Consider the following 25,337-nt stretch of genomic DNA (forward strand, 5'->3'; position numbering starts at 1 on the left):
ACTGTATTACCCGGACGCCATTTGTAGGTCTCCACCATTTACCCTTTTCCATTGAAACTTTGACTTTTAACTATTTGGCAGAATTCCCCTTTTTTTGGTGTGTGTATATGTGTGTGAGTTAGGGTATTAAGAAAGAGTTATTATCATACTTTCATATTTCATATTGCATGTTAGTAATGTCAAGATCAGAAGACAGGAAGGAAAAAAATATATATCCATATCATCCAGGCTGCTTTATAAACTGATTGAAAAACAAAAACAGAATTACCTGGAAAAACTCAGCAGGTCTGGCAGCATCGGCGGAGAAGAAAAGAGTTGACGTTTCGAGTCCTCATGACCCTTCGACAGAACTTGAGTTCGAGTCCAAGAAAGAGTTGAAATATAAGTTGGTTTAAGGTGTGTGTGTGGAGGGCGGAGAGAGAGAGAGAGAGAAGTGGAGTGGGGGTGTGGTTATAGGGACAAACAAGCAGTGATAGAAGCAGATCATTAAAAGATGTCAATAACAATAGTCAAAAGAACACATAGGTGTTAAAGTTGGTGATATTATCTAAACGAATGTGCTAATTAAGAATGGATGGTAGGGCACTCAAGGTATAGCTCTAGTGGGGGTGGGGAGAGCATAAAAGATTTTTTAAAAATTTAAAAAATTTTTTTTTTTTAAATTTTTTTTTAAAAAAATGGGGAAACAGAAAGGGGGTGGGGATGGGGGAGGGAGCTCACGACCTAAAGTTGTTGAATTCAATATTCAGTCCGGAAGGCTGTAAAGTGCCTAGTCGGAAGATGAGGTGTTGTTCCTCCAGTTTGCGTTGGGCTTCACTGGAACAATGCAGCAAGCCAAGGACAGACATGTGGGCAAGAGAGCAGGGTGGAGTGTTAAAATGGCAAGCAACAGGGAGGTTTGGGTCATTCTTGCGGACAGACCGCAGGTGTTCTGCAAAGCGGTCGCCCAGTTTATGTTTGGTCTCTCCAATGTAGAGGAGACCACATTGGGAGCAACGAATGCAGTAGACTAAGTTGGGGAAAATGCAAGTGAAATGCTGCTTCACTTGAAAGGAGTGTTTGGGTCCTTGGATGGTGAGGAGAGAGGAAGTGAAGGGGCAGGTGTTGCATCTTTTGCGTGGGCATGGGGTGGTGCCATAGGAGGGGGTTGAGGAGTAGGGGGTGATGGAGGAGTGGACCAGGGTGTCCCGGAGGGAGCGATCCCTACGGAATGCCGATAGGGGGGGTGAAGGGAAGATGTGTTTGGTGGTGGCATCATGCTGGAGTTGGCGGAAATAAACTTATTACCTTTTTAAAAAATGGACAAATGGCTGGATTAATAAAATGGCACAGCTGACCACATGATGATAGCACTGGAAGCTTCTGAGCAGTTTAAACATGGACAAACTCCTGGAATGTAACAGCTTTTGCATTGTATAAACATTCCAGCCAAGACAGCACAAAGGGTTAGTAGATGAAGAGTCTGCACCAGCCAGTCCTGGACAAAGGCAGAGCTATTGAGATCCTCCTCTCCCACATTATGATAATGGTTCTATAGTTACCTGCTCAAAACATAAATTGTTGCTGAATAGCTCAACACCAACCACCCAGTCACATAACTGAGACTTGAACTGTTTGAATTCCTTTAATTATACAGCTTTTAAATTTTATCTTCAGTTGCGGTTTAACCTCCGAAGAGAACCGGACTCCGGGCTAGCAGCCTGACTTTAACTTCCATCTCTCTCCAAGTCTGATTTCTAGAAAGAGTCCTACAAAGTAAGCTAATACCCGGGACACAAGAACACTTTGCTGCATCTTCAACGGACTCAACCTGCAACCGATTCCCTCGGGCCAAGACCAGGAATTCTAACAGACAAAGCCACTGAAAAGAACATTCCTTGGACATTGATTCTGGACTCTGGACTCATGTGAAACAGTAATTCTTATTTTTATTGTGATCTTTGCCCTGAACCCCTTTCTTTCCCTTATCCCTCTTCCATTGTATGAATGCAAAAGGGGGAGACGTTGCGAAACCCCTTCCTGCATTATGTGTGTGCATGTAAAATAAACCAACCCTCTTATCTTATCTTATCTCGAGTTTGCTGTGGGGTTATTAATAGAGGATTGGATAACTCCAAAACTGAGGGTTTGGAGAAAACACTTATAAAGGGGAAGTCAAAAATCAAAAAGCTTTTCTGTTTACGGATGGGTAGTGAGAGGTGAAATCAGGGTTGTTTAACTTACCCACCGCCCTCCTGTCTGTCAAAATAAACTTTCACAAACTTTGCCTTTCTACTTGACAAGTCTGGTTTTATAATTAACCATTTTTGTTGTTTATTGAAGGAACCTGGGCACTGAGTGATCACTCTGAGATTAATAGGTAAATTACATAATTGACCATTTATCTAGCTGGAAAAATCATTTAAATATATTTTGCCATCTGTGGAGAAGTGGAACTAGAGACGGACTGTGCGCACCTAACATCTTGGGAGAGAGAGTGCACTGTGAACCGGTTTTATAATACCTTACTCCAAAGAACAAAAGATGTATTATTCTGCTGCTTCAGTAGCTCTGTGTAAATGCAGAGTTTATTACAATTTACCATTACACAGAGAGTGAGAACCGGAGCTGGACTGTGCTGTGAGTGGAGTCTACAGACTGTACCTCTGTGTTCTGACCCATCTGTAACCTCACCCATGGATTGGACTGATTCTGTCAGAGTGAAACAGTGACCCTGATTATATCACTAGAAATGACAACATCGTTCCCAATGAAATGTAATTCTAAAACACATTCCACATTTCCTAGATCCACTCTGCAATCTCACTCTGGGTGATGGATATTTTGAAATCGTGAACACAACATGGCTGCATGTAAACAATGGAACTTGTCCAAATGAATCAAAAATCGATGTTTCTCACCAGGGCCCAAGTGAGCAATATTGGGAGTAAGTAAATTACTACAGATAATTGCACCTAGGCGGTGGTTAGTGGTATTGTCACTGGACTAATAATCCAAAGACCCAGGGTAATGCTCTGGGGACCTGGGTTCAAATCCCACCATGGCAGGTGGTGAAATTTTGAATTCAATAAATGACCATGAAATGATTGTCATAAGGTGGCAGCACAATGGTATACAGTCGGGACGGAGTTGTCCTCGGAGTCTTCAATATCGACTCTGGACACCATGAAGTCTCGTGTCACCAGGTCAAACATAGGCAAGGAAAATTTCTGCTGATTACCACGTACTGCCCTCCCTCAGCTGATGAATCAGTGCTCCTCCATATTGAACATCACTTGGAGGAATCACTGACAATGGCAAGGGTGCAAAATGCACTCTGGGTGGGGGACTTCAATGTTCATCACCAAGAGTGATGACATAGCTGCTAGACTGGATCTGCGGTAGGTGGTGAGAGAACCAATGAGGGAAAAATTAATTTGACCTCATCGTCACCGACCTGCCTGCCACAGATGCATCTGTTCATGACAGTATCGATAGGAGTGACCACCGCATAGTCTTTGTGGGGACAAAGTCCCATCTTCACATTAAGTATACCTTCCGTCATGTTGTGTGGCACTACCACTGTGCTAAATGGGATAGATTTCGAACAGATCTAACAACTCAAGACTGGGCATCCATGAGGTAAGGTACTGAGGGCCATCAGCAGCACCAGAAATGATGTTTGTAAGTTTCCTTTAAATTTTGTCTTTGGTTTTGCAGTTCCCTAATTTAGTGGCTGTGTTTATTTTGTCCCTCATTTCGTTAATTTAGTTTAATTAGTTGACACCGAAAGAGTTATAATCTGCACAGATGTACCAGTAGCTTCCTCTCGGAAAGGTTAGTTGGGGGAATGTCCTGTTTAATGATTTGCATCATACGCCTGTTACAAGATAAGATCACAACAGGGGTTGTTCTATTAGCTCCATGTTTTCTAACACTGCAGCTTTACTTTAACAGTGAAAACTTTTGATCATGTTTTCCTTATTTTCCTGTTTATCGAGGAAGAAATTCATTGAAATTCCTAAACATTAAATAGTTCCAATTATCTGTGACTGATATCCCTGTGTTTTTAATTAAATACAGTTTTATGTTTAACCCATAGACCTGAGAACTGAATTTGGGTAGCTCTTCACCAACATGCAGGTGCCATGTTTATACTGGCAGTTACCACTATATGGTACACTGTTAGATGGAAAATATTAATAAGATAATTTAAGTTTCATAGTTCAACACTGATGCTCTTGAGGCTTGTTTGAGCTTGTTCTAATTTAATTAAAGCACACTGAACCTATCATGCACAGTGCAGCATTACAGATTATAGCACAGATTTCGACCGATTATGAAAAAATTCTTCTAAATTAGAATGAGGGATTCTTAGGAAAAATTTCCCCCCTTTTGGTGGGGGGCCGGGGGGCGGGGGTGGGGTGGTTGCAGGAATGGGAGTGGGCAGGCACGCCTCCAGTGGAGTTGACTGTTCTGGAAAACTCTCATAGAAGTTATAGTGAGAGTATACCAGAACAGCAGTGGGTTTTCAGGGCCACTGTTTAGAAATTGAACAAAAATTTTGTCTTAAATCTTCACATCTCAGGAATGGCTAGAAGTTTCACTCGGTTGGAGGCTTGTGTAGAATCAGGCCTCTTTCCATATCTTTTCCCTCTGTGTTGTTCCAAGTACGGACCCCAATCAGGAGCTGATGTGCAAGCGGCAGAAATTTTCTGTGAAAATAAAGACAAAATGTTTAATGATTTCTGATGCATTTTTACTCACCATTAACTTCCAACTGGAAAAAAACCCTAATCCTATTCAGGTTATCCTGCAGATTGTTCCAACACATAACAATTCATATTATACTGAAAAGTATTTCACCTGTATGTCACAGAGATTATGCTCACCCCTAATTTCTCAGGCAGTATACTGGCAATGAGAAACACTGAAAAATGTGTATTACATCTAAATAACCATTAGTGGAAATACTTTACTGCTGCTCATTACATCTTAAATGTGAGAGAGATAGTGAGGTAAAGGGGTTTAAGAAGGAATCCCAGGAAGGAATAAATAAATACATAAAGGAAAGCCCAGGCCAGCTGAAAGCACAGCCACCAATTGAGGAGCAATTACAATTAGGACTGCTTAAACTGAAGTACAGATATCTTGATGGCTTACACAGTTGCAGGAGGTTACAGAGATGGGGAGGGGTGGATCCATAGAAGGATTTGATACAAGAATGAAGATTTTAAAAATGAGATATTGTTCAATTAGGAACCCAGGTTTGTCAGTGAGGACAGAGATGATGGTTGAACAAGACTTGGTGTGATTGAAACCATGGGCAGCAGAGTTTTGGATAAGCACAGGAATAAGTCAGGTGAAAGATAGGGACCAGCCCCAGTAACGCACTGTCTAGAGTTATACAAAGATATTGGGCTGAATTTTTCAAATCACAGAGTTTCCCGACTCATTGGCTGGAGATGGGATTTCTGCCCCTCACTTGGGTGGAGGTCCCAAATTAGAGGGCTGCCAGCTAATTTGATTGGCTATTAAAATAAAGGCAAAATACTGCAGATGCTGGAAATCTGAAACAAAAACAAAAAATGATGGAAAAACTCAGCAAGTCTGACAGCATCAGTGGAGAGAGAGACAGAGTTAACGTTTTGACTTCGTATGTTTCTTCTTCAGAACTAAAGGGAGGTAGAAATGTCGTGAAATATATACTGATTAAGGGGGGTGGAACTAGTGAAGCTGGATAGAAGGCCAGTGATAGGTGGAGCCAAAGGAGAGCTTGCAAAAGATGTTATAAAGAAAAGGTCAAAGAGTTGTAATGGTGGTGGTTTTGGCTAAATGAGATGCTAATGGTGATATTAAGAAAGCAGAATGTGATAATGGCTGGACCAGGGTAAGCACTCTGGAAAGTGACAGACGGTCCTAGTGGTGGGAGGGGACAGTGGTGGGAAAAAGATCGGAAATAGGCTAAAAGCTGGGGATAAAACAGTGGATGAAAATGGAAATAAATTTTTAAAATAACAATGAAAATAAGTGGGAACAAATAAATAAAATTAATAAAAATTAAAAATGAATATAGAATAAAGAGGCATTGAAAAGGGGTGGGGATGGAGGACAGGGTTCATGGTCTGAAGTTGTTGAACTCAATGTTAAGTCCGGAAAGCTGTAAAGTGCTTAATCAGAAGATGAGATGCTGTTCCTCCAGTTTACGTTGAGCTTCACTGGAACATTACAGCAGGCCAAGGACAGACATGTGGGCATGGGAGCAGGATGGTGTGTTGAAATGGCAAGTGACAGGAAGGTCTGGGTTATGCTTGCGGACAAACCAAAGGTGTTCTGCAAAGTCGTCACCCAGTCTGCGTTTGGTCTCTCCAATGTAGAAGAGACCGCATTGGGAGCAGTGAATGCAGTAGACTAAATTGAGGGAATTGAAAGGAGTGTTTGGGCCCTTGGACAGTGAGGATGGAGAAGGTAAAGGGCATGTATTGCACCTTCTGTGATTGCATGGGAAGGTGCCGTGGGGGGTGATGAGGTGTTGGGGGTGATGGAGGAGTGAATCAGGGTGTCGCGGAGGAAATAGTCCCTACAGAATGCCAACAGGGGGTGAAGGGAAGGTATTTGGTGGTGGCATCATGCTGGTGTTGGCAGAAATGGTGGAGGATGATCCTTTGAATGCGGAGGCTGGTGGGGTGAAAAGTGAGGACAAGGGAGACTCTATCATGATTCTGGGAGGGAGAGGAAAGTGTGAGGGCAGAGGCGCGGGAGATGGGTCAGACAAGGGCCCTGTCAATCACCATGGGTGGGAAACCTCGGTTAAGGAAGAATGAAGACATGTCAGAAGAACTGTTTTGGAAAGTGGCATCACCAGAACAGATGCAACAGAGGCAAAGGAACTGAGAGAATGGGATGGAGTCCTTACAGGAAGCAGGGTGTGAGGAGCTGTAGTCGAGGTAGCTGTGGGAGTCGGTGGGCTTGTAATGGATATTGGTGGGCTGTCAATCACCAGAACTTGAGACAGAGAGGTCAAGGAAGGGAAATGTCGGAGATGGACCATGTGAAACTGAAACCCCCAATTTAAAGATAGATGTGTGTTTCTAAGCCTCTTTAGCATGTGGTAAATTAAAAGAAGCAGCAGAAAACTTTTGTAAATTTAAATAAAGATGATTATTTATGCATGCATTCAACACAAAAGTCTAAACACGATGTCAATCACTCTCATGAGGTACAGTTGGTACAGAAAGGTACAGTTTGTCATGACAGTGGGTTTCAGCACCAAATTACTTACAGGCATATTCCACTTTTAAGGAAGATGTGTTTTTTTAAAAAAATACATACAAGCAAAAGCTGGCTGAGAATGTAAAGTAAGCCCTTTCTGGAAAATTCCTATGTGGACTGCACTTGAATGACTAGTCCAGAGAAAACTTGGAATATTGCACCTGAAAAGGTGAAAGGAAGAGATGAAATGCAAATAACTGAACTTTAATCTCCTGCAGTTTTGGAAACAATGGAGACTGATTGCCACATCTCAGCAAAACATCCAAAACCATCATCTGTTGAGTTTTATCTCAGAATGTGACATAAATGAAACTTAATCAACCAAAGGACAGATTTGTATCTTTTTTTACCTTTATTTCTGGGCTCAATTCTCATTTCTGATCTGTGTGTTTGTGTGTTGCGTTTTTATTATTTGTTCTCAGGTTGCTAGGAACTAATAAACTTGCTCTTTCTTTGACTCAAGAAAGCCTGATTACATTGGCTCCTTCTAAAACCTAAATAAATTTGGACTGGGAAAAGGTATCCATGGGGGAAGGGATCCCCTGTAAATTAATTTGTTGCGACCAGACAAGAGGATTGAATAAAGGAGGGAAACTAGCTCATTCCTCACCACCAGGGAGCATAACAAAATTGGGGTCCCATTCGGGAAATTGGCAATTTGGGGTATCTTGTCCGGGATCATATCAAATTGGGGGACCTCAATCGGGGACCAGTCATAACAAGTTAAAGAAAATAGTACACTTTTACAAGATTGTCCAAAAGAATAGTTCATGTGTTGGGCTCATGGTAGAAGAACTGTTGCTACAGGCCCAATAAAGAACAGAGTCTTTTTCTACTGTTGAACTGTAGTTCAGATGATTTCAAATAGTTGAAGTCAGAAGTCAGGATTATTGCAGGATTCCTTTGAAAAGATGAATGTTCAGCAGGTCACTAAGTTAGGCTCTTGTGATTTTCATACCAGGAGATCCAATTTCTTTACAGATGCACTTGGAGTTTTGGAATCAGGCTGGGTGACTCTTTTAAGATCTACAGTCTCCAGGTAAAAAGGACACAGCCTGAAGCTCCTGTCAGTTTTGGTGTTTGCTGCGGACTGGCCAGGCCTTTCTGGGTCTTCTAATAAAGGGTCATTATTTCTAGCTGTTTTCAGGCACATGACCAAAACTGGTATTTTCCACCATGGATAGCTTCACTGAAAGCTATTACTTTGCAATCAAGATAATGGATATGTTCTTCACACTTGCTCAGGATGAACTGGATTTTGCCCAGCTCTCTCTGTTCAGGTTTCAACCCAGAGACACGGGCCTTAGTTTTCAATCCTGGGTCAGGAGCGCAGAGTTGGGACAATTCCTGGCTCCGCAAACCGGACCTAGAGAAAAGTGCTCTGAAAGTTTGGATTTTTGACCTGGGGTTGCTGGAATGAGTGGAAAGTGAAAATGGGAATCATGGAGGTTGACCTGGAAAGAATTCACAGGCTGCTGGGGGTAAAGGTGATCTGGTGCTTTGGCACTTTGCCAAAGTTATGAAAAAAAATTAAAACAAAAGCAGCCCTCACCACTCACACCCTCACACACTCCCTGTATCCCATCCATGCCTACCCACACCACCTGATCTCCCTCACCCACTCCCCCATGGCCCCTCATAAATTGCTTGCCAAACTATTACTGCTCCCACAATTGATGGTCCCTCATACCCTGCCAACCTAATTCCCCCATGTTCCTCCACCCTTGTCCCTCATACCCTCGATTGCAACACCTGCCCCCCCCCCCACCCTCCTCCCCCACCCCCACCCTCCCACGGTTCTTTATCGCCACTATGACAAATTAGTGCTAATTCATGATAACTCATGATCCCATCCACCATGCTTTGCCCTTGCACATACCATGCCAACTCACCCAGTATCCACTATGGGCAGACCAAAGGAACAGTGCTGAGATTAAATATAATTCTTAAGAGTCTATTGATCAATTCACAATTTCAAATAAAACACTGTCATTGATAAAAACTCATTCACTACATTTAACTTGCTTTATTCCCTTTTAAAAACAATTATTTGTATTTATAGTCACCCTTCAAAGAATTTAAAACCACTTGGAAATATCAAACAAACTGAACTGACAAGTACACCACTGTGATAATGATAGGTTGTAAAATCAATCATGTAGCACTAATCCTATAATGTTAGCCCTAAGGCTTATGTCAACATACTGCGTAACAATTTTTTTTAACACTGCAGATAGTTTTTTTTTCAAATATTTAAAGGAAAGGAGATTTAAATCCCTTGACAGCTAGACAACTCTCCCGACAGCTATCTTGATAGCTTTCTTGATAGTTCCATTGATTTTGGCAGTTTGATTGAATCTAAGCTCATTTTATGCATATTCATGTCCACTTTTCACAATCCAAAAGGGCACCTACCTCTCCCAAAAGGCACCTGACGTCTCTCAAAGGTGTCCTAGGGCACCTACCGCTTCAGCGAACTCTGGAAGTGTTAGACCTTCTCCTACCAAGTCTAAAGTGCACAAGTCATGTTTTAGACATCACAGTAGCCAAAATCAGATCTAACTGAGGCAGCTATGCTTTAACATGTGCAATTGCCTCCATGAACCACGGGTATGCAATTTAGAACACACCGCCATTCCACTCCCCATGCAAAAATGATGTGGGCCGGGTTCAGGGTAAGAACTTCCAGACTCATGATCGTCTGTCATTTTCACTAAGGTGGAGAGCCTCTCCGCCTGCACAAAAATTCAGGCCATGGAGGCTGGACTTGTAATTTGGGTATATCCCCAAACAATAGCAAGTGTAAATTCCTCGGTAGTATTAATCTGGATGTGTCCATTCAAAGGTGAGACCCCCACCCTTGATTATTCTAGAAGGAACTTGCTGAAAAGTTTCAGGCTGAAATTGCAAAAGTCACCTGACCTTGGCAGCCACCTTAAACAGTTTTGTCAGGATCCATTTTTAAATGAAAGAAAGTTCTGAAAAATTATATATGATCTGACTCCATGTTTGAAGTTTGAATGGGACATGCCTTCAAAAGGCATGACCTTTATTTCAATCGGATCACCTCTCATTCTTCTAAACTCCAATGATTATAGACCCAGCCTGCTCAATCTTTCCTCATAAGACAAGCCCTTCACTCCAGGTCAAGTGAGCCTTTTCTGAACTGTTTCCAAAGCAAGCATATCCCTCTGTGAGTTCCTCCAATTACTGTAGCCAAAGAGGAGGCTCCTGCACTGGTGCCCTTAGTTGCCTTGGCCTGGCTATGCCAGAGGACACCCACCACAGTTCTCAAAGGCCACAGTGCATGCAGATCAGCAGTCTGCCCCTAAATCATGTGTAGATGCTGGGAGTGCACCTTACCACAAACACACAAGGACACTTAGACACACCATATTGTTCCCTCAATACAAGGTCTGCCCTTGGACACCCGCCACTATCACAGAAGGTCAGGCAAGCCACTTAAAAACTACCAGCTTTCACTGGGTGGCTTTCTGGAGGCAAGGAAGACCTACACGATTAAATGTTAAATCGCTGAGCCACAATTAAATCATGGTGAGCTCAAAAATAATTACATTTTAGAGGCTCACTAATGAACCTAATTATCATTCCATCACTAGCAGGTGAGTTGCCTGTGTCGGCCCTTCCTCCGGCAACTAAATGCAGATAAGTTTTCCTGCTGGGAGACGGACAGACAACCTCCCACATGATTTTCCGTGCCTGCCCCACAGGGCTTAATTAGATTCCACCCTTTGTGTTCTCCTCACAACATGCCTTTCCACCTATCTTTGTATCATTAGCAAATTTGGCTACACTACAATCAGCCCTTTCATCCAAGTCATTAATATAGATTGTAAATAGTTGAGGATCCAGCACACATGGCACTCCACCAGTCACAGTTTGCTAAACTGAAAATGATCCATCTATCCTGGCTCTCTGTTTTCTGTTAGCCAGCTCTTTATTCATGCCAATATATTAGCCCCATGAGCTCTTATCTTGTACAGTAACCTTCTATGTGGTACCTTTTTGAATGTCTTTTGGAAATTCAAATACAATGTATTGACTGATTTCCCTTTTACACCTTGCTTGTTGCATCCTTGGAAAATTCTAGCAAATTTGTTGTATGAATTTTCCCTTTCATAAAACCATATTGACTCTCTTTGGTTACATTATGATTTTTTAAAAGGTCCTGCTGCAACTTCTATAATATTGGAATCCAACATTTCCCAATGATAGATGTTAAGTTAACTGGCCTATAGTTTCCTGTTTCCTGTTTCCTACTTTCTTGAACAGGTTATAACTGTGGTTATCCAATCTGCTGGAACCTTTCAAGGGAATTTTGGAAGATTACAATCAATGCATCCACTATCTCTGCAGACATTCAAAAGACATTCAAAAAGGTACCGCATAGAAGGTTACTGTACAAGATAAGAGCTCATGGGGCTAATATATTTGCATGAATAAAGAGCTGGCTAACAGAAAACAGAGAGCCAGGATAAATGGATCATTTTCAGTTTAGCAAACTGTAACTGGTGGAGTGCCACATGTGCTGGATCCTCAACTATTTACAATCTATATTAATGACTTGGATTTTAAAACCCCAGGATGCAAGCCATTACCAGATCGAAAATAGCCTGTACACTAGTTGGTTCCACAATTAGTTCTGAGAAACTGTCCCAAGTGCACTCTATAAACTTATCCTCAAAGCTACCTTTACCAATTTGTTTTGTTTAATCTATATGAAGGTTAAAGTTGTCCACAATTATTGCAATACCTTTCTTGCAAGCCTCCAATGTTTCTTGATTTATAATCTGTCCAGCAGTATGTCTACTATTAGGGGGCCTATAGTTTACTCCCACTAGTGACTGATTTCCCTAGCTATTTTTCACCTCCAGACAAACTAATTCTGCATCTTGATCTTGTGAGTCAAGTTTATTTCTAACTACTGTACTGAGCTCATCCTTTATTAACAGAGCTACCCCACTTCCTAGTGCTTTCCATCTGTTTCTCTGAAATTTCAAGTAGGTTTTAGCCTGGATCACCTTGCATTGTCATATCTGTAATGACTACCAGATCAGTGTTTCATGCACAACCCTTCTGATCTCTGTCTCATCAATTTAGATGATGCTGAGATTGTGCAACAAGCAGCTATTAAACTATTGTTAACGTGCATTCCATGTGATCCAAAATGGGATTAACAAGTGCATAAAATGCTTAAGAGAGTGAATGGAAGACTTCACATCTACATCTTCTCAAGCATCACAATATATCTCAAACTAACTTATTCACTGTGTTTAATAGTTACGTAAGACCCATTGATGAATATACAAGACTGGTTTTGAATGCTGGACTTAGCAAAGGGAATGTGAACAAGCTCAAAAGTGTTTGGAAATGAGTACTGAAATTGATCCTACCTAATGTGAACCAAAGCTACGCTGGCACAATCAAGCAACTGAATATGTGTTCCTTGCTGACAAGCAGTAAATGCTTTGCCTGGACTTTGCTTGAAATCCCGCACCCATTGCCACTAACTCTTGCCACAACCACACAAAGTGAATGTGCAATAGAATTAAGGAGAAAAGACACCACAAATAAGATATAGGATGGATTGATTATGATATAGCCCAATCCCCTACTTAGTAAATTCATAAATAGTATATAGATTAATGAGAATTTAACAAATTCAAGCTGATAATATATGACCCCTGGACTTCATTACAAATGCAGAGTGCAGTGACCTTTCACTTTTATTCTGTAAATTAAGGAGATATGCATTTTGCAATGTTTTGCAATTATTTGTATACTGAAATGTTCATAATTGCGCAATCCTATTATTATTTTATATTTTATTTTTATTTTAATTTATCTTTGTTTTAATGATTGTAACTAGTTATGAATTATGGTTGCTAGTTGTATTCATATCATCATCACAATTCAGCACCTACCGCCATGAAGATATTTCAATAAAACAATCAGTTATCTATCTAACTATTTATTTCTATTTACGACATCAATTCATCTATCTTGTTATGAATGCTATGAGCATTCAGATAAAGAACCTATAATTTCTTCCTGTTACCATGTTCCCTACTCTGACCCTACATTATGTTTCTGAGCCTTGTCCATATCACCAAACAGCATGAATGGTTCATTCTGTTTAACATTCTAAATTAATCCTCACCGGAATCTCCCCACGCTCGACTTCCAATACATATGCATCACGCCTGCATTACTGCCTTTACCAAGATGACATTCATTGCAGGTCAAACTGAAAGTGGGCAGAAGTAGAACAATAAGGACATTCTGGTTTTAAAGTGACATTCCTTGTGCTTAAACTACTGCTGCTCCAGAACCCAATTTTGTCTCCACTGTTTCTTACTCTTTAAAAGATATCAAGGTATTTCCTTACCTGGCACAAGGTGGAGCCCTCAGCTTTGACAACTCTCACAATGGCAATAATGGGGATCCACATAATACAGAAGATTATCATACACCAGCCAAGTGCTGTTGCCCAGACAGGGTACTCAACAGGTCCATATGTTGGTGGGGTGAATGTTGCTAATGACCACATTAAGACTGCCTGAATGAAATAAATGCATAAAGCCAGGTCAAATGCTGAACAAGAGATTGTCTGCAGTTTGATTATTTTCAGTTAAAGTCACTGAAAGATGTAACATCTCCTTACTGCCAGCAAACATGGAGAGATAAAAATCCAACACAGTCTCCACCACAGCCAGAAGAGCCAATTCCTTTCCCCAATCATCATCTCAATGTCCCTGATGAATCTGTTTACCCCTGTTAACAACAAGAAAGCAGAGACACAATCACTTGGTTTGTCCAGTCTTCAGGGCAGCTTGTTTACTGTATAAGTTCATCTCTTACTGGGTGTCACTAATGAACAGGTTAAATCAGTGAAGGGATCACTCAGGATTTCACACAGGATGAGTGAATTGTTCCCCATCACCAACCTGATAACCTGTGAAAGTAAAATGTTTGTACAAATCCCAAAGAACTCACTCTAAGGGAAGGCTTATGGTTCAGCTCTCTGCCAAGTTGAATAGGCCCCTGTTATCAGAATGGGGAGGATGGGACAATCCAAGTGAGTCTCTTGTCAGGACTTGAAGAATAGCAGATGGATCCCAGGAAGTCAGAAAGAAACATCATGAACATACTGAGGCTGGACCTGTCCTGTTGTTCCATCTGCCTTGAGAGTTGGTGGAAACTGGTAATTGACTGAGTCGAGATGGTTAACAGTTACACAACTCAGGATGAAGATGTTTGAACAACATCCCCATCAGCAATTAGCAGGAAAATGGCTGCAGCAAAATTTACCTCAACAATAAACAGCTGTAACCCAGCAAGAACAAGGGAGTCATGAGTGAAGGATGCTGAAGGCACTGTCTGTCTCATTTTGGCTTTTGGAACCAAATGGGGAAATGTCTTTAATAATTAAGGGGAGGGTTTGAATTCTCATCATTCTCGGATTTGAAGAACTATCTACACCACATCACCCAATTCAATGAACTTGATTATTGAAAGAAACCTGAAGGTCCACCAAAATATCTTTAAATATAATTCCTTTATTTTGTTTCAGCTTTTTTCCTGTTTTACTTACCATAGATCCAGCTTAGACCAATGAGCTCCAACAGAGCTATTATAATGAGAACCCATCCAGCACAGAAATGATCCACTACATTTAACCAGTAAATCCCAGCCTTAAATTAAATGGAAAATTAGAAAATGTTACATGGGAAAATCATAACACTCTAACATTCAAAATAAGGGATTAAAGGGATTTGAGAAAATTACACTGGTACTCATTTACAAAACACCCAATTCTAACCTGTCTGCTTGATTTTTCCTTATTCTTTTAAGATCTGGAATCAACTGTGTAACTCTTCTCCAGACCATTCACTAATGGAATGACCATTTTGAAATAAGACGACCAAAATTGCCTTCAGTACTCCAGATGTCATCTCACTAAGGCCAAATACATCTATAGATTTAGACATTATGACTAGTCCTGTACATTGTTATGATCCTTCACCAGACCCTCAAGTTTTTGGTAAGATTCGATTAGGACCAATAATGTTTTATTTAAAGTAGACAAAGTTTGAGATTTAAGACAGTTGCTGTGTAAATAAAACCACAAGATTCTCAATTATGTCAACTGAAAAAAAAACAAAAATAAACTTTAATATACAAAGTCAGAAAGATAAAATAATTTATCAGATCTACCTTATACACTAACATTTAGAGTAAGTATGAAGTACATGTGAATTAACAAGCAAACTTTCGTCGAACATATTACACCACACAATAAATGACAGATGTGACCAAGACAGAGTCCAGGGATGACCCAGCAACTCACACAGATGTCATTAACACTGAGTCAACCATTATCACTGAAACTGTCTCTCTCACGAGTAATTCCAGTCTAAGCCTTCAAAGGTTTAACTTGGGGATTCTCTCTGAAAGTCACTCCAACTTGGACAGCATCAACAATGGCCCACCTCGCAGGGTTTTAATCTCATCTCCCAAGATTCTGTTCCCCTGGAATCCTGAGTAATCACTCAAACTCCAACTCACAAGCACAACTTCAGCTCTTTAGCCACGCTGAGCAGAATACTACTGCTCCAAAGATGTAACTTTGCCCCAGTGGCCTTCAGTATGGACTTATCAATCTTCGGCTGCCTTCTTGGATCTTCAGAGCTTCTCCTGAGCTCTCTTCACACAAAGTCTGCATCCCACAGCCCTTTTCCTGTTTGGAACCTGTTTGTCTGCTCCTTTCTTTTTAATTGAACTGGGACCTTTCTGTGCTCCTGTCCCCTCTCTGGGTGTCTTCTTTTGGGACCGCTCCCTATTCCCCCTCCTTTTGGGACATCTCCCTGTCCACATGCTCTATCCCCTGCCTGGGACTCTTCTTCTCTTTGGCACTGCGCTCTTGGTCACCTGATCCAGGTTTTGACGGGCCCAAAGAACGTATAAATGCCAATTTGTGTATGTGCAGCCCACTCCCAGTCTATGCATGTGCAAATGCTAGTGTGTCCATCAGGAGTTGAAGTGCTTGACCTCCACTCTAACGTTCAGTTTTAATAACACCTGTTCTCTAGGAAGAAAGAAAGATTCACTACAGTGAAGGTTTCTTTATAATGGCTTTACAATTTCCTTACCAGTACTTAACAACATAAACTTCTAATAAACAGCTCATTATATCCTTTATAGATAATCTTTTCATTTGGTTACACAATTACACATCTTGTATTATAAAGGTACTAAGTCTGAACCAAAACAAAAGCCAGTACATGTGATAAGTAGGATTAGCAGGATTTAAACATAAAAGAATAATCACAACTCAGGGCTTGTGCTTTTTATCTTATATCAATTCTTTAACTCAGCAAAGAATGTTTCATTGAATACCACAGCCCAATTGCCATCCTTTTTGTCAGCTGCAGGTGTAACCACATCTGTACTCAAACATGGTGAAATCTCATTTTGAGACAATAAGGCCAAAAAGTGCACCAACAATCAATTTCTCCTCTAACTGAAACCTCTTTTAACTGTTTCAAGGATGTTATTGAGATACTTGTTATGTTCACACAAAAGGTTTTGGTATCTCTGCTTGATTTGATCTGTGAACATTTTAAGATCTTACAGTTTCTCCTGATCCCATTCCAAGTGGGTTTTATTTAATTCATTTTGAGTAACGGCAACCGCTTCCTCACTCTGAAATGGCCGAGCGACCCACTCAGTTGTACCAAACCACTGTGCAGTCTATAGAGAATGAAACTGGACGGGCCACTTGGCATCAACTTAGGCACTGGAAAATGCAACAGCAAACTCACCTGCAAATTCCTCCCTACTAACATTGGGGGGCTTCTGCCAAAATTGGGAGAGCTGTCTCACAGACTAGTCAAGCTACAGCCTGACATGGTCATCCTCACAGAATCATACCTTACAGGCAATGTCCCAGATGCCACCATCACCATCCCTGAGTATGTCCTATCTCACTGGCAAGACAGACCCAGCAGAGGTGGTGGCACAGTGGTATAGAGTGGGGAAGGAATTGCCCTGAGAGTCCGCAACATTGACCCTGGACCCAAAGAAATCTCGTCGCATCAGGTCAAACATGGGCAAGGAAACCTCCTGCTGATTACCACGTACTGTCCCGCTTCAACTGATGAATCAGTGCTCCTCCATGTTGAACACCACTTGGAGGAAGCACTGAGGGTCGCAAGGGCACAGAATGTATTCTGGGTGGGTGACTTCAATGTCCATCATAAATAGTGTTCTCAGTAACACCACTACTGACCGAGCTGGCTGAAACCTAAAGGACATATCTGCTAGACTGGGTCTGCAGCAGGTGTTGAGGGAACTAACAAGTGGGGAAAACATACTTGATCTCAGTCTCACCAACCTACCTCCATGACAGTATCAGTAGGAGTGACCACTCCACAATCCTTCTGGAGGCGCAGTCCCATCTTCACATTGAGGATAACCTCCATCATGTTGTGTGGCACTACTACCGTATTAAGTGGGATAGGTTTTAAACAGGTCTAGCAACTCAAAACTGTTTATCCATAAGGCGCTATGGGCCATCAGCAGCAGCAGAATGGTATACAGTCACAACCTGCAACCTCATGGCCCAGCATATCCCCCACTCTACCATTCCCACCAAGCCCAAGGATCAAACTTGGTTCAATGAAGAGTGCAGGAGTGCATGCCAGGAGACGCACCAGGCATACCTAAAAATGAGGTGGCAACCTGGTGAAGCTACAACTCAGGATTATTTGTGTGCCAAACAGCATAAGCAGCATGCTCTAGACAGACCTAAGCAGTTCCACAACCAAACGATCAGATCTAAGCTCTGCAGCCCTGCCACATCCAGTAATGAATGGTGGTGGACAATTAAATAACTCACTGGAGGAGCAGGGTCCACATCGGTGCAAAAGATAAGGCTGAAACATTTGCAACAAACTTCAGTCAGAAGTGCCGAGTGGATGATCCATCTCAGCCTCTTCCAGAGGTCCCCAGCATCACAGATACCAGTATTCAGCCAATTCAATTTACTCCACATGACATCACAAAACAGCTGAACACATTGGATGCTGGAAAATTGCCCAGACGTCCTGTATACAAAAGGAAGGACAAATCCAACCCGGCCAATTACCACCTCATCGATCTACTCTCCATCATCAGTAAAGTAATGGAAGGGGTCATCAACAGTGCTATTAAGCGGCACTTGCTCAGCAATAACCTGCTCACTGTTGCCCAGTTTGGGTTCCGCCAGGGCCACTCAGCTTCTGACCTCATTTCAACCTTGATTCAACCTTGGACAAAATAGTTTTTTTATATTCATTCATGGGATGTGGGCCTCGCTGGCTGGGCCAGCATTTATTGCCCATCCCTAGTCGCCCTTGAGAAGGTGGGGGTGAGCTGCCTCCTTGAACTGCTGCAGTCCATGTGGTGTAGGTAAACCCAAAGTGCTATTCAGAAGGGAGTTCCAGGATTTTGACCCAGCGACAGTGAAGTGGCAAGTAACATTCTCACCACACAAGTGCCAGGCAATGACATTCTCCAGAGAATCTAACCATTGCTCCATGACATTCAATGGCATTACCATCGCTGAATGCCTCACCATCAACATCCTGGGAGTTACCATTGACCAGAAACTGAACTGGACTAGTCATGGAAATATTGTGGCTACACAAGCAGGCCACAGGATCTTGCAGAGAGTAACTCACCTCCTGACTCCCCAAAGCCTGTCCATCATCTACAAGGCGCAAGTCAGGAGTGTGATGGAATACTCTCCTCTAGCCTGGATGAGTGCAGCTCCAACAACACTCAAGAAGTTTGACACCATTCAGGACAAAGCAGCCCACTTGATTGACACCCCATCCACAAACATTCACTCCTTCCACCACTGACGCACAGTGGCAGTAATGTGTACCATCTACAAGATGCACTGTAAAAACTCTCCAAGGCTCCTTTTACAGCACAGTCCAAACCCACAACCGCTACCATCTAGAAGGACAAAGGCAACAGACACATGAGACTATCACCGCCTGGAAGTTCCCCTCCAAGTCACATACCATCCTGACTTGGAAATATATTGCCATTCCTTCACTGTCACTGGGTCAAAATCCTGGAACTCCCCCCTTAACAGCACTCCAAAGTGAACTGGACCAGCCATATAAATTCTGTGGCTACAAGAGCAGATCAGAGATGACTATTCGCTGCTGAATACCTCACCTCCTGACTCCCCAAAGCCTGTCCACAATCAACAAGGCACAAGTCAGAAGTCTGATGGAATACCCTCCTCTCGGGTGGATGAGTGCAGCTCCATCAACACTCAAGATGTTTGACGCTATCCAGGACAAAGCCACCCACTTGATTTGCCCCCCCATCCACCACCCTAAACATCCACTCCCTTCACCACTGATGCACAGTGGAAGCAGAGTACAACCTACAGGATGCACAGCAGGAACTCACCAAGGCTCCTTAGGCAGCACCTTCCAAAACCATTACCATCTAGAAGGACAAGGGCAGCAGACTCGTGGGAACACCACCACCTGAAGTTCCCCTCCAAGTCACACACCATCCTGACTTAGGAATATATCGACGTTCCTTCACTGCCACTGGGTCAAAATCCTGGAACTCCCTCCCTATCAGCACTGTGGGTGTACCTACACCACATGGACTGCAGCGGTTCAAGAAGGCAGCTCACCAGCACCCACAGAGATGAGCAATCAATGCTGGGTTCTCCAACAATGCCCACATACCATGAATGAATAAAGGAAAAGTCTAGATTTTAATCTTTCTTTTTAACATTCCAAGGCTTCCATGCGATTCAACAGCCATATTATTCCAATCCTCTGTGAGATTTAAATGATCTTTAGCGAGCTATCCACTTGACTGGATTCTTGCTGCTGTACTCTATGAGCAGAATTTTCTGTGCCCACTGGTGCCAGGTGTGCTTGGTGGCATGAATGAACAATATGACAAGAAGGCCAAAAATCGATTTCCCGACGGTGTGAAACCAGTTTGCGATTGTCCGCGCAACCTGTCGATGGCGGGCCGCATTTCCCACCATTGGACATTAGGAACCTCATTGTAATACTTCAGCATATCATTATAAGGCTAGCCCGACGGACTCCTCCCTCTAATGTTGGATCGTCTGCCTACGGCATAATTGTCAGCCGAAGTGTTTCACAACTGCATATAAATGACATGCACCTGGCAGGCTGCATTTCGCTGAGAGCTCTGAAGTTTGTTTGCCTACCTTGCTTCGGTCAGCACTCACAGTCATCATCGCTAGCCTTCACAGACAGCACAACATCACTTTCAGGGGGGCTCATGGGCAGGTCTTTACCTACCAGACCAGCCATAAGGCGGGGGTGGCTTTGTACGGCTGCAGGCTAGGGCTTGTTTTGGGAAGGGGAAAAAGTGGCTTTAGGTAAGAGGCTGCAGGGAAAGGGCTGCACTGGTGAAGGGGGGAATCCCAGGGTGTGTGTGGGGACACAAGTTGATCTGTATAAGTGGCCTCAAGATGTTGAGGGCTGAGGAGGCAGTCTCCAGAGGAAGTAAGGCCAGATGGCGATGTGAGGGGATGCGTGAGTGAGTGGGGATGTCCCATGAGCTGGCACTGAGTGAGATGTCAGTGAATGTGTGCTGGGCTTGAGTGTGTGAGTTTAGAGTGATGAAATGGTTGCCTTACCCTGGCAGCACAGATGAGATCATTCATCCTCTATCTGCATTGGATGGCCAACCTCTTCTGAGCAGCATTGGCACTGAGCACCACTGCCATTGCCTACCAAGCTGGAGTGATAATGTTGCTGCCCTTCCTATGGTCATAGCAGGAGTAGATGACATCATGGCGAGCCTCCACAGCATCTAAAAGGCGCTCGAGGGATGCATCACTAAACCTGGGGACTTCAGCCTTCTTGACTTTTGAGGCCATTTCTTATTTGCAGCAGTCCTGGGCTGGAAGCACTGAGAGGTGTGTGCATGGCTGTACTTTAAATGTGGCACCCGGCATGATGTAGTGACGAGGTGATGGTGCGGCGGGTGAATCGGAGCCCAACCACAATCGAAACGGCGTGTTTCCGGGAATGCATTATTAACATAGCGGGTTTGGGATGATATGATGTGAGAAGCTGCCATTGCAGTCAGCGAGTAAAATGTCATTTTACCCACCCAATACCGCACTTAGTGCAAATCCAGGACGATTTTGCTCTATGTCTCAGCATTGGCAAGCACTTACAATTCGGTGTCCATGGTCATTGACCCTTCCAGATCATATAATAGTTTCAGTCCTTTCTGTTGAAAATTCTTAAGCTTCAATTCTGCAGGCACTTCTGTTGCTTCCAGACTGACCATTATCGAGTTGGATACATCAGTATTGTTACTTGGATCAGTTCTTTGCTCAGCTAGGTCACAATTGAGCAAGGAGTTTTTATTCACAGAAACAACTTTGGAACTGTGACACCCCATCCCAGATTGTGGAAAAACTATACTGTTTGCTAGATCATTGTCTGATATAAAGTCAACATCTCTAATAGGGAATTGTGGAACAACTCCAACCACACAACACTGTTTCATCGGAGCATGATTTAAATTTACTTTATGTAATGGCTAAGGAACACCCTTCCCATGAACACCCTGTATTAATACATTCCGATTTAGTTAACCTTCTGAAGAAAGGTCCAAATCCTTTGCGAACAATAAGCTCTGAGCTGAACCCGTATCTCTCAGGGTAACAACTTTGCTAGGCTCTTGCCTGGCCAAAACTCTAGTGGCTTCCCCTTCAAATATAAGCACCTTATAATCTTTTCCAGTTCTATCTATTTCCAAGATATAAACATGAGTAGCAATGGGGTTCTCACAACTTTCAATTTCTGGTGCAGCTTTCTCTGTAGAAACCCCTGTCACTTGCCTCAGTGCCACTGTTTTAACACTCCTGCCCTTTCTGAAGACTCCCTAAGTGTTCCTATTACTGTCACCGGTTTACTGTTCCGCTTCCAATAATGGGCTTTGAGATGCCCTATCTTATGGCAATAAAAGCATACTGGTTTATTCATGTCACTTTTATCCTCTATATTATCATTCCCCTTGACTGGTACAGCTTCTGCCCAAAACATGACTCTTTTTTATTCCTCCAGTTTCCCTGTGAGTTTATAAGTGGAGCTCTACCCCCTCTAACTGCCTATGTGATATATCGTATCTATCTACTGGAACCACTGGTGCCCATACCTTAGAAGACTTACGGTCTTGCAGGTGTGATCTAATAGCTGTTGGAATACTATTTCAAAGTTCTTCAAGTATCATTAACTCCATCACATTCTTAAAATTTTGTTCCAACTTCAGGGATCAAAACTACTGGTCCCATGATATTTCTTTCTCACTAGCAAATTCTACAAACATTTCATTCGGTCTTTTATTTAATGTTCAAAATGTCAACCAATATGCTTCAGGGAAAAGCTCAAAAATATTAAGACCTCAGTTTTAACTGCCTCACAACTACGACTCAAGAAGCTTGGCACAATCCAAGAGAAAGTAGCCTGCTTGATTGGCACCACATCCACAAACAGCAGCAGTGTGTACCATCTACAAGATGCACTGCAGGAATTCACCAAGGCTCCTTTGACTGCACCTTCCACATGCATGACCACTGCCAGCTAGAAAGACAAGGGCAGCAGACAGATGGGAACACCACCACCTGGAAGTTCCCCTCCAAGTCACGCACCATCCTGACTTGGAAACATATCACCATTCTTTCACTGTCGCTGGGTCAAAATCCTGGAACCGCCTTCCCTAACAACACTGTTGATGTACCTACACCACATGGGCTGCAGCGGTTCAAGATGGCACCTTCTCAAGGGTGGCTAGGGATGGGTAATAAATGCTGGCCCAGCCAGCAGAGCCCACATCCCGCAAATGAATAAAAAAAAATTGGTTGTCCTTCCAAAAGGCTAGAATACACACCCATAGCCTTTCCAGACAAATCACTTTGCAAAAAGAATCAATGGACACGAAATTGTGTGAGATGACGTCAGGTGAGGGTCCTGACGTCATCCCGTGCTCGCGTGATATTTCAGTTGGCGGTTGAGCCCAAAACTCAATTAAGGCTATTTAAGGTGCAATTGTATCCAATTTCTTGTGGTCTGGCCAACCTTATGGTTGGCAGATGAGCGAATCGGCCAGACAGACTTTGCATTTCTCTTGAAACCTCATCCAAGGGTGAGCTGGGGTTTCCATTATTAAATGAAGGAAAAATATAAATCTACAGACAGCATTTTTATCATATATATGTTCAGGTTGTGATGCTTGGACATTGTTTTCCTTGATTTTAAAAACTTTATTTAACGCTTTTCTGGTCTCCAGCTCCCTGAGCAGCTCTGTGCCTTCAGGGAGCTTTCTGTCAGCGCTCACCTATGCCCGCGCTGACATCATCGCCCGCCCTCCTCCCACCCCCACCCCAGCAGCACTGAGCCTCTCGGTGCTTGCTTCATGCTGGCTGTTAATTGGTCAGCCGGCTTGAAATCGCAGTTGGGGGCTGTTCATAGCCGGCTGTTCCCCAGCTGATCCCGGACCCGCAGTTCGTACCTGCCTGCCAAACTAAGAATCCTGCCCAATCTGTCCTTTGGCCACTTTAGATTTGTAGCCACCATTTCAAATGAGATAAAATGTCTCTCAACTCTGTCTTTAGTGAATTTAGGCAATAGGCAAAGACTCTTTGCGATATCAAAGCTCAGGGAGGGATTTGATTCCTCATCTGAACTACTAGACTTCCTACCATGCCATAACCTAAGTTTTTCTCTAGCCAATTCAAGCTGTTTGATTTCTTTCTTTCTTTGAAACTCAAGCTTTCACATTTCCATTTCTTTCGCTTTATTTTTCTTTTTCCTCTTTTGCTAACTTCTCTATCTGGTGTTCATGCTCATGTTTCTGCTTTTCTCTATCTCTTTCTAACTCAAGCTGCTTCACCTACAACTGAATTCTAGCTAAAGCAAGCTGTGTTCTATCTGTGTCAGCCATCTCTTCTTCTAATCCCAAATGCTGTGCTATTACCTCAATGATGTCTGCTTCCTTAGCCCCTGCTTTTAACTCCAACTATTCTGCTAATGCAATTAAGCTAGCCTTGGTCAATTGCTGTAACTCACTCAGGGCCAAATAACCCCTCTCTAGAAAAGTCATAGCAATTGACAATGTCATTCTACTTTTCAATCAATATAGTTAAATTCATTGCGCAAATCTTATTAACCTTAAGCTCAGCAAGTACCAGCACTCATATTTATCTATGGATTTAAAATCCCACAAGAGCCCCCAATTTATGTTATGATCCTTGACCAGGCCCCCAGGATTTTGGTAAGATTCACTTAGGGACCAATAGCTTTTTGTTTAAAGCAGGAAAAATTTGAGATTTAAGGCACTCATGCAGTAAATAAAGTCACAAGAATCCATGGGTTTTGAACAACAAAAATAAATGTTATTATTCAAAGTCAGGAAGATAAAACAATTTATAATATATATCTTACTCTCTAATATTCAGGGTTAATATGACATACCTGTGAATTAACTAGCAGATTATGGTCGAACACACCACACTACACAATAAATGGCAGATGCGACCAAGGCATAGATTTCTCAACAATGCATCCAGATGTCAGTAACACTGTGAGTCAACCAATCTCCTTGAAACTCTCAGAATTACACTAATTGCGGTGGTGGGCATGAGAAAAGACAGTTTTCCTGTCAGCCACAAGGGCTAGTTTTTTGCACTGAATCGTCCCCTTCCCGCCTCATTAATTATACAGCCACAGGAAACACGCCGTGCCACTGGTGAGCGGACTCTGAATCGCCCACCACGCCATTAGCTCAACATTTCCTCAATCCAGGTGCCATATCTAAACTGCAGCTGCCCACACAGTTGTCAATGCTTGCGGCCCAGAACTGCCCCAGTGGGCAGAATTTTGCCGTTGGCGAGCAGGGGGTGGGGCCTGCTCACTGATGCATAAAATGATGTGGGATGACGTCAGGCAGAACCCCTGACGTCATCCCGTCCCATTTAAATTTCCAGGAAGGCG

General features: G+C 42.7%; 1 protein-coding gene across 1 annotated transcript in view; it reads right to left on the reverse strand.

Annotated features, from left to right (window-relative positions):
- Positions 1-3,660: 3,660 nt before the first annotated feature.
- LOC121282119 (sodium- and chloride-dependent neutral and basic amino acid transporter B(0+)-like) overlaps positions 3,661-25,337 on the reverse strand; it is a 125,102-nt gene continuing 103,425 nt past the window's right edge. Inside the window, exons 10-13 of the mRNA XM_041195605.1 lie at positions 14,867-14,966; positions 13,937-14,046; positions 13,661-13,831; positions 3,661-4,694 (exon numbers count right to left, since the gene is read on the reverse strand). Coding sequence (XP_041051539.1) covers positions 4,557-4,694; positions 13,661-13,831; positions 13,937-14,046; positions 14,867-14,966 — 519 coding nt within the window. The 3' untranslated portion in view covers positions 3,661-4,556. The remainder of the gene's footprint in view (positions 4,695-13,660; positions 13,832-13,936; positions 14,047-14,866; positions 14,967-25,337) is intronic.

This window comes from Carcharodon carcharias, chromosome 9 (assembly GCF_017639515.1).
Source record: "Carcharodon carcharias isolate sCarCar2 chromosome 9, sCarCar2.pri, whole genome shotgun sequence".
In the NCBI taxonomy this organism is placed as follows: Eukaryota; Metazoa; Chordata; class Chondrichthyes; order Lamniformes; family Lamnidae; genus Carcharodon; species Carcharodon carcharias.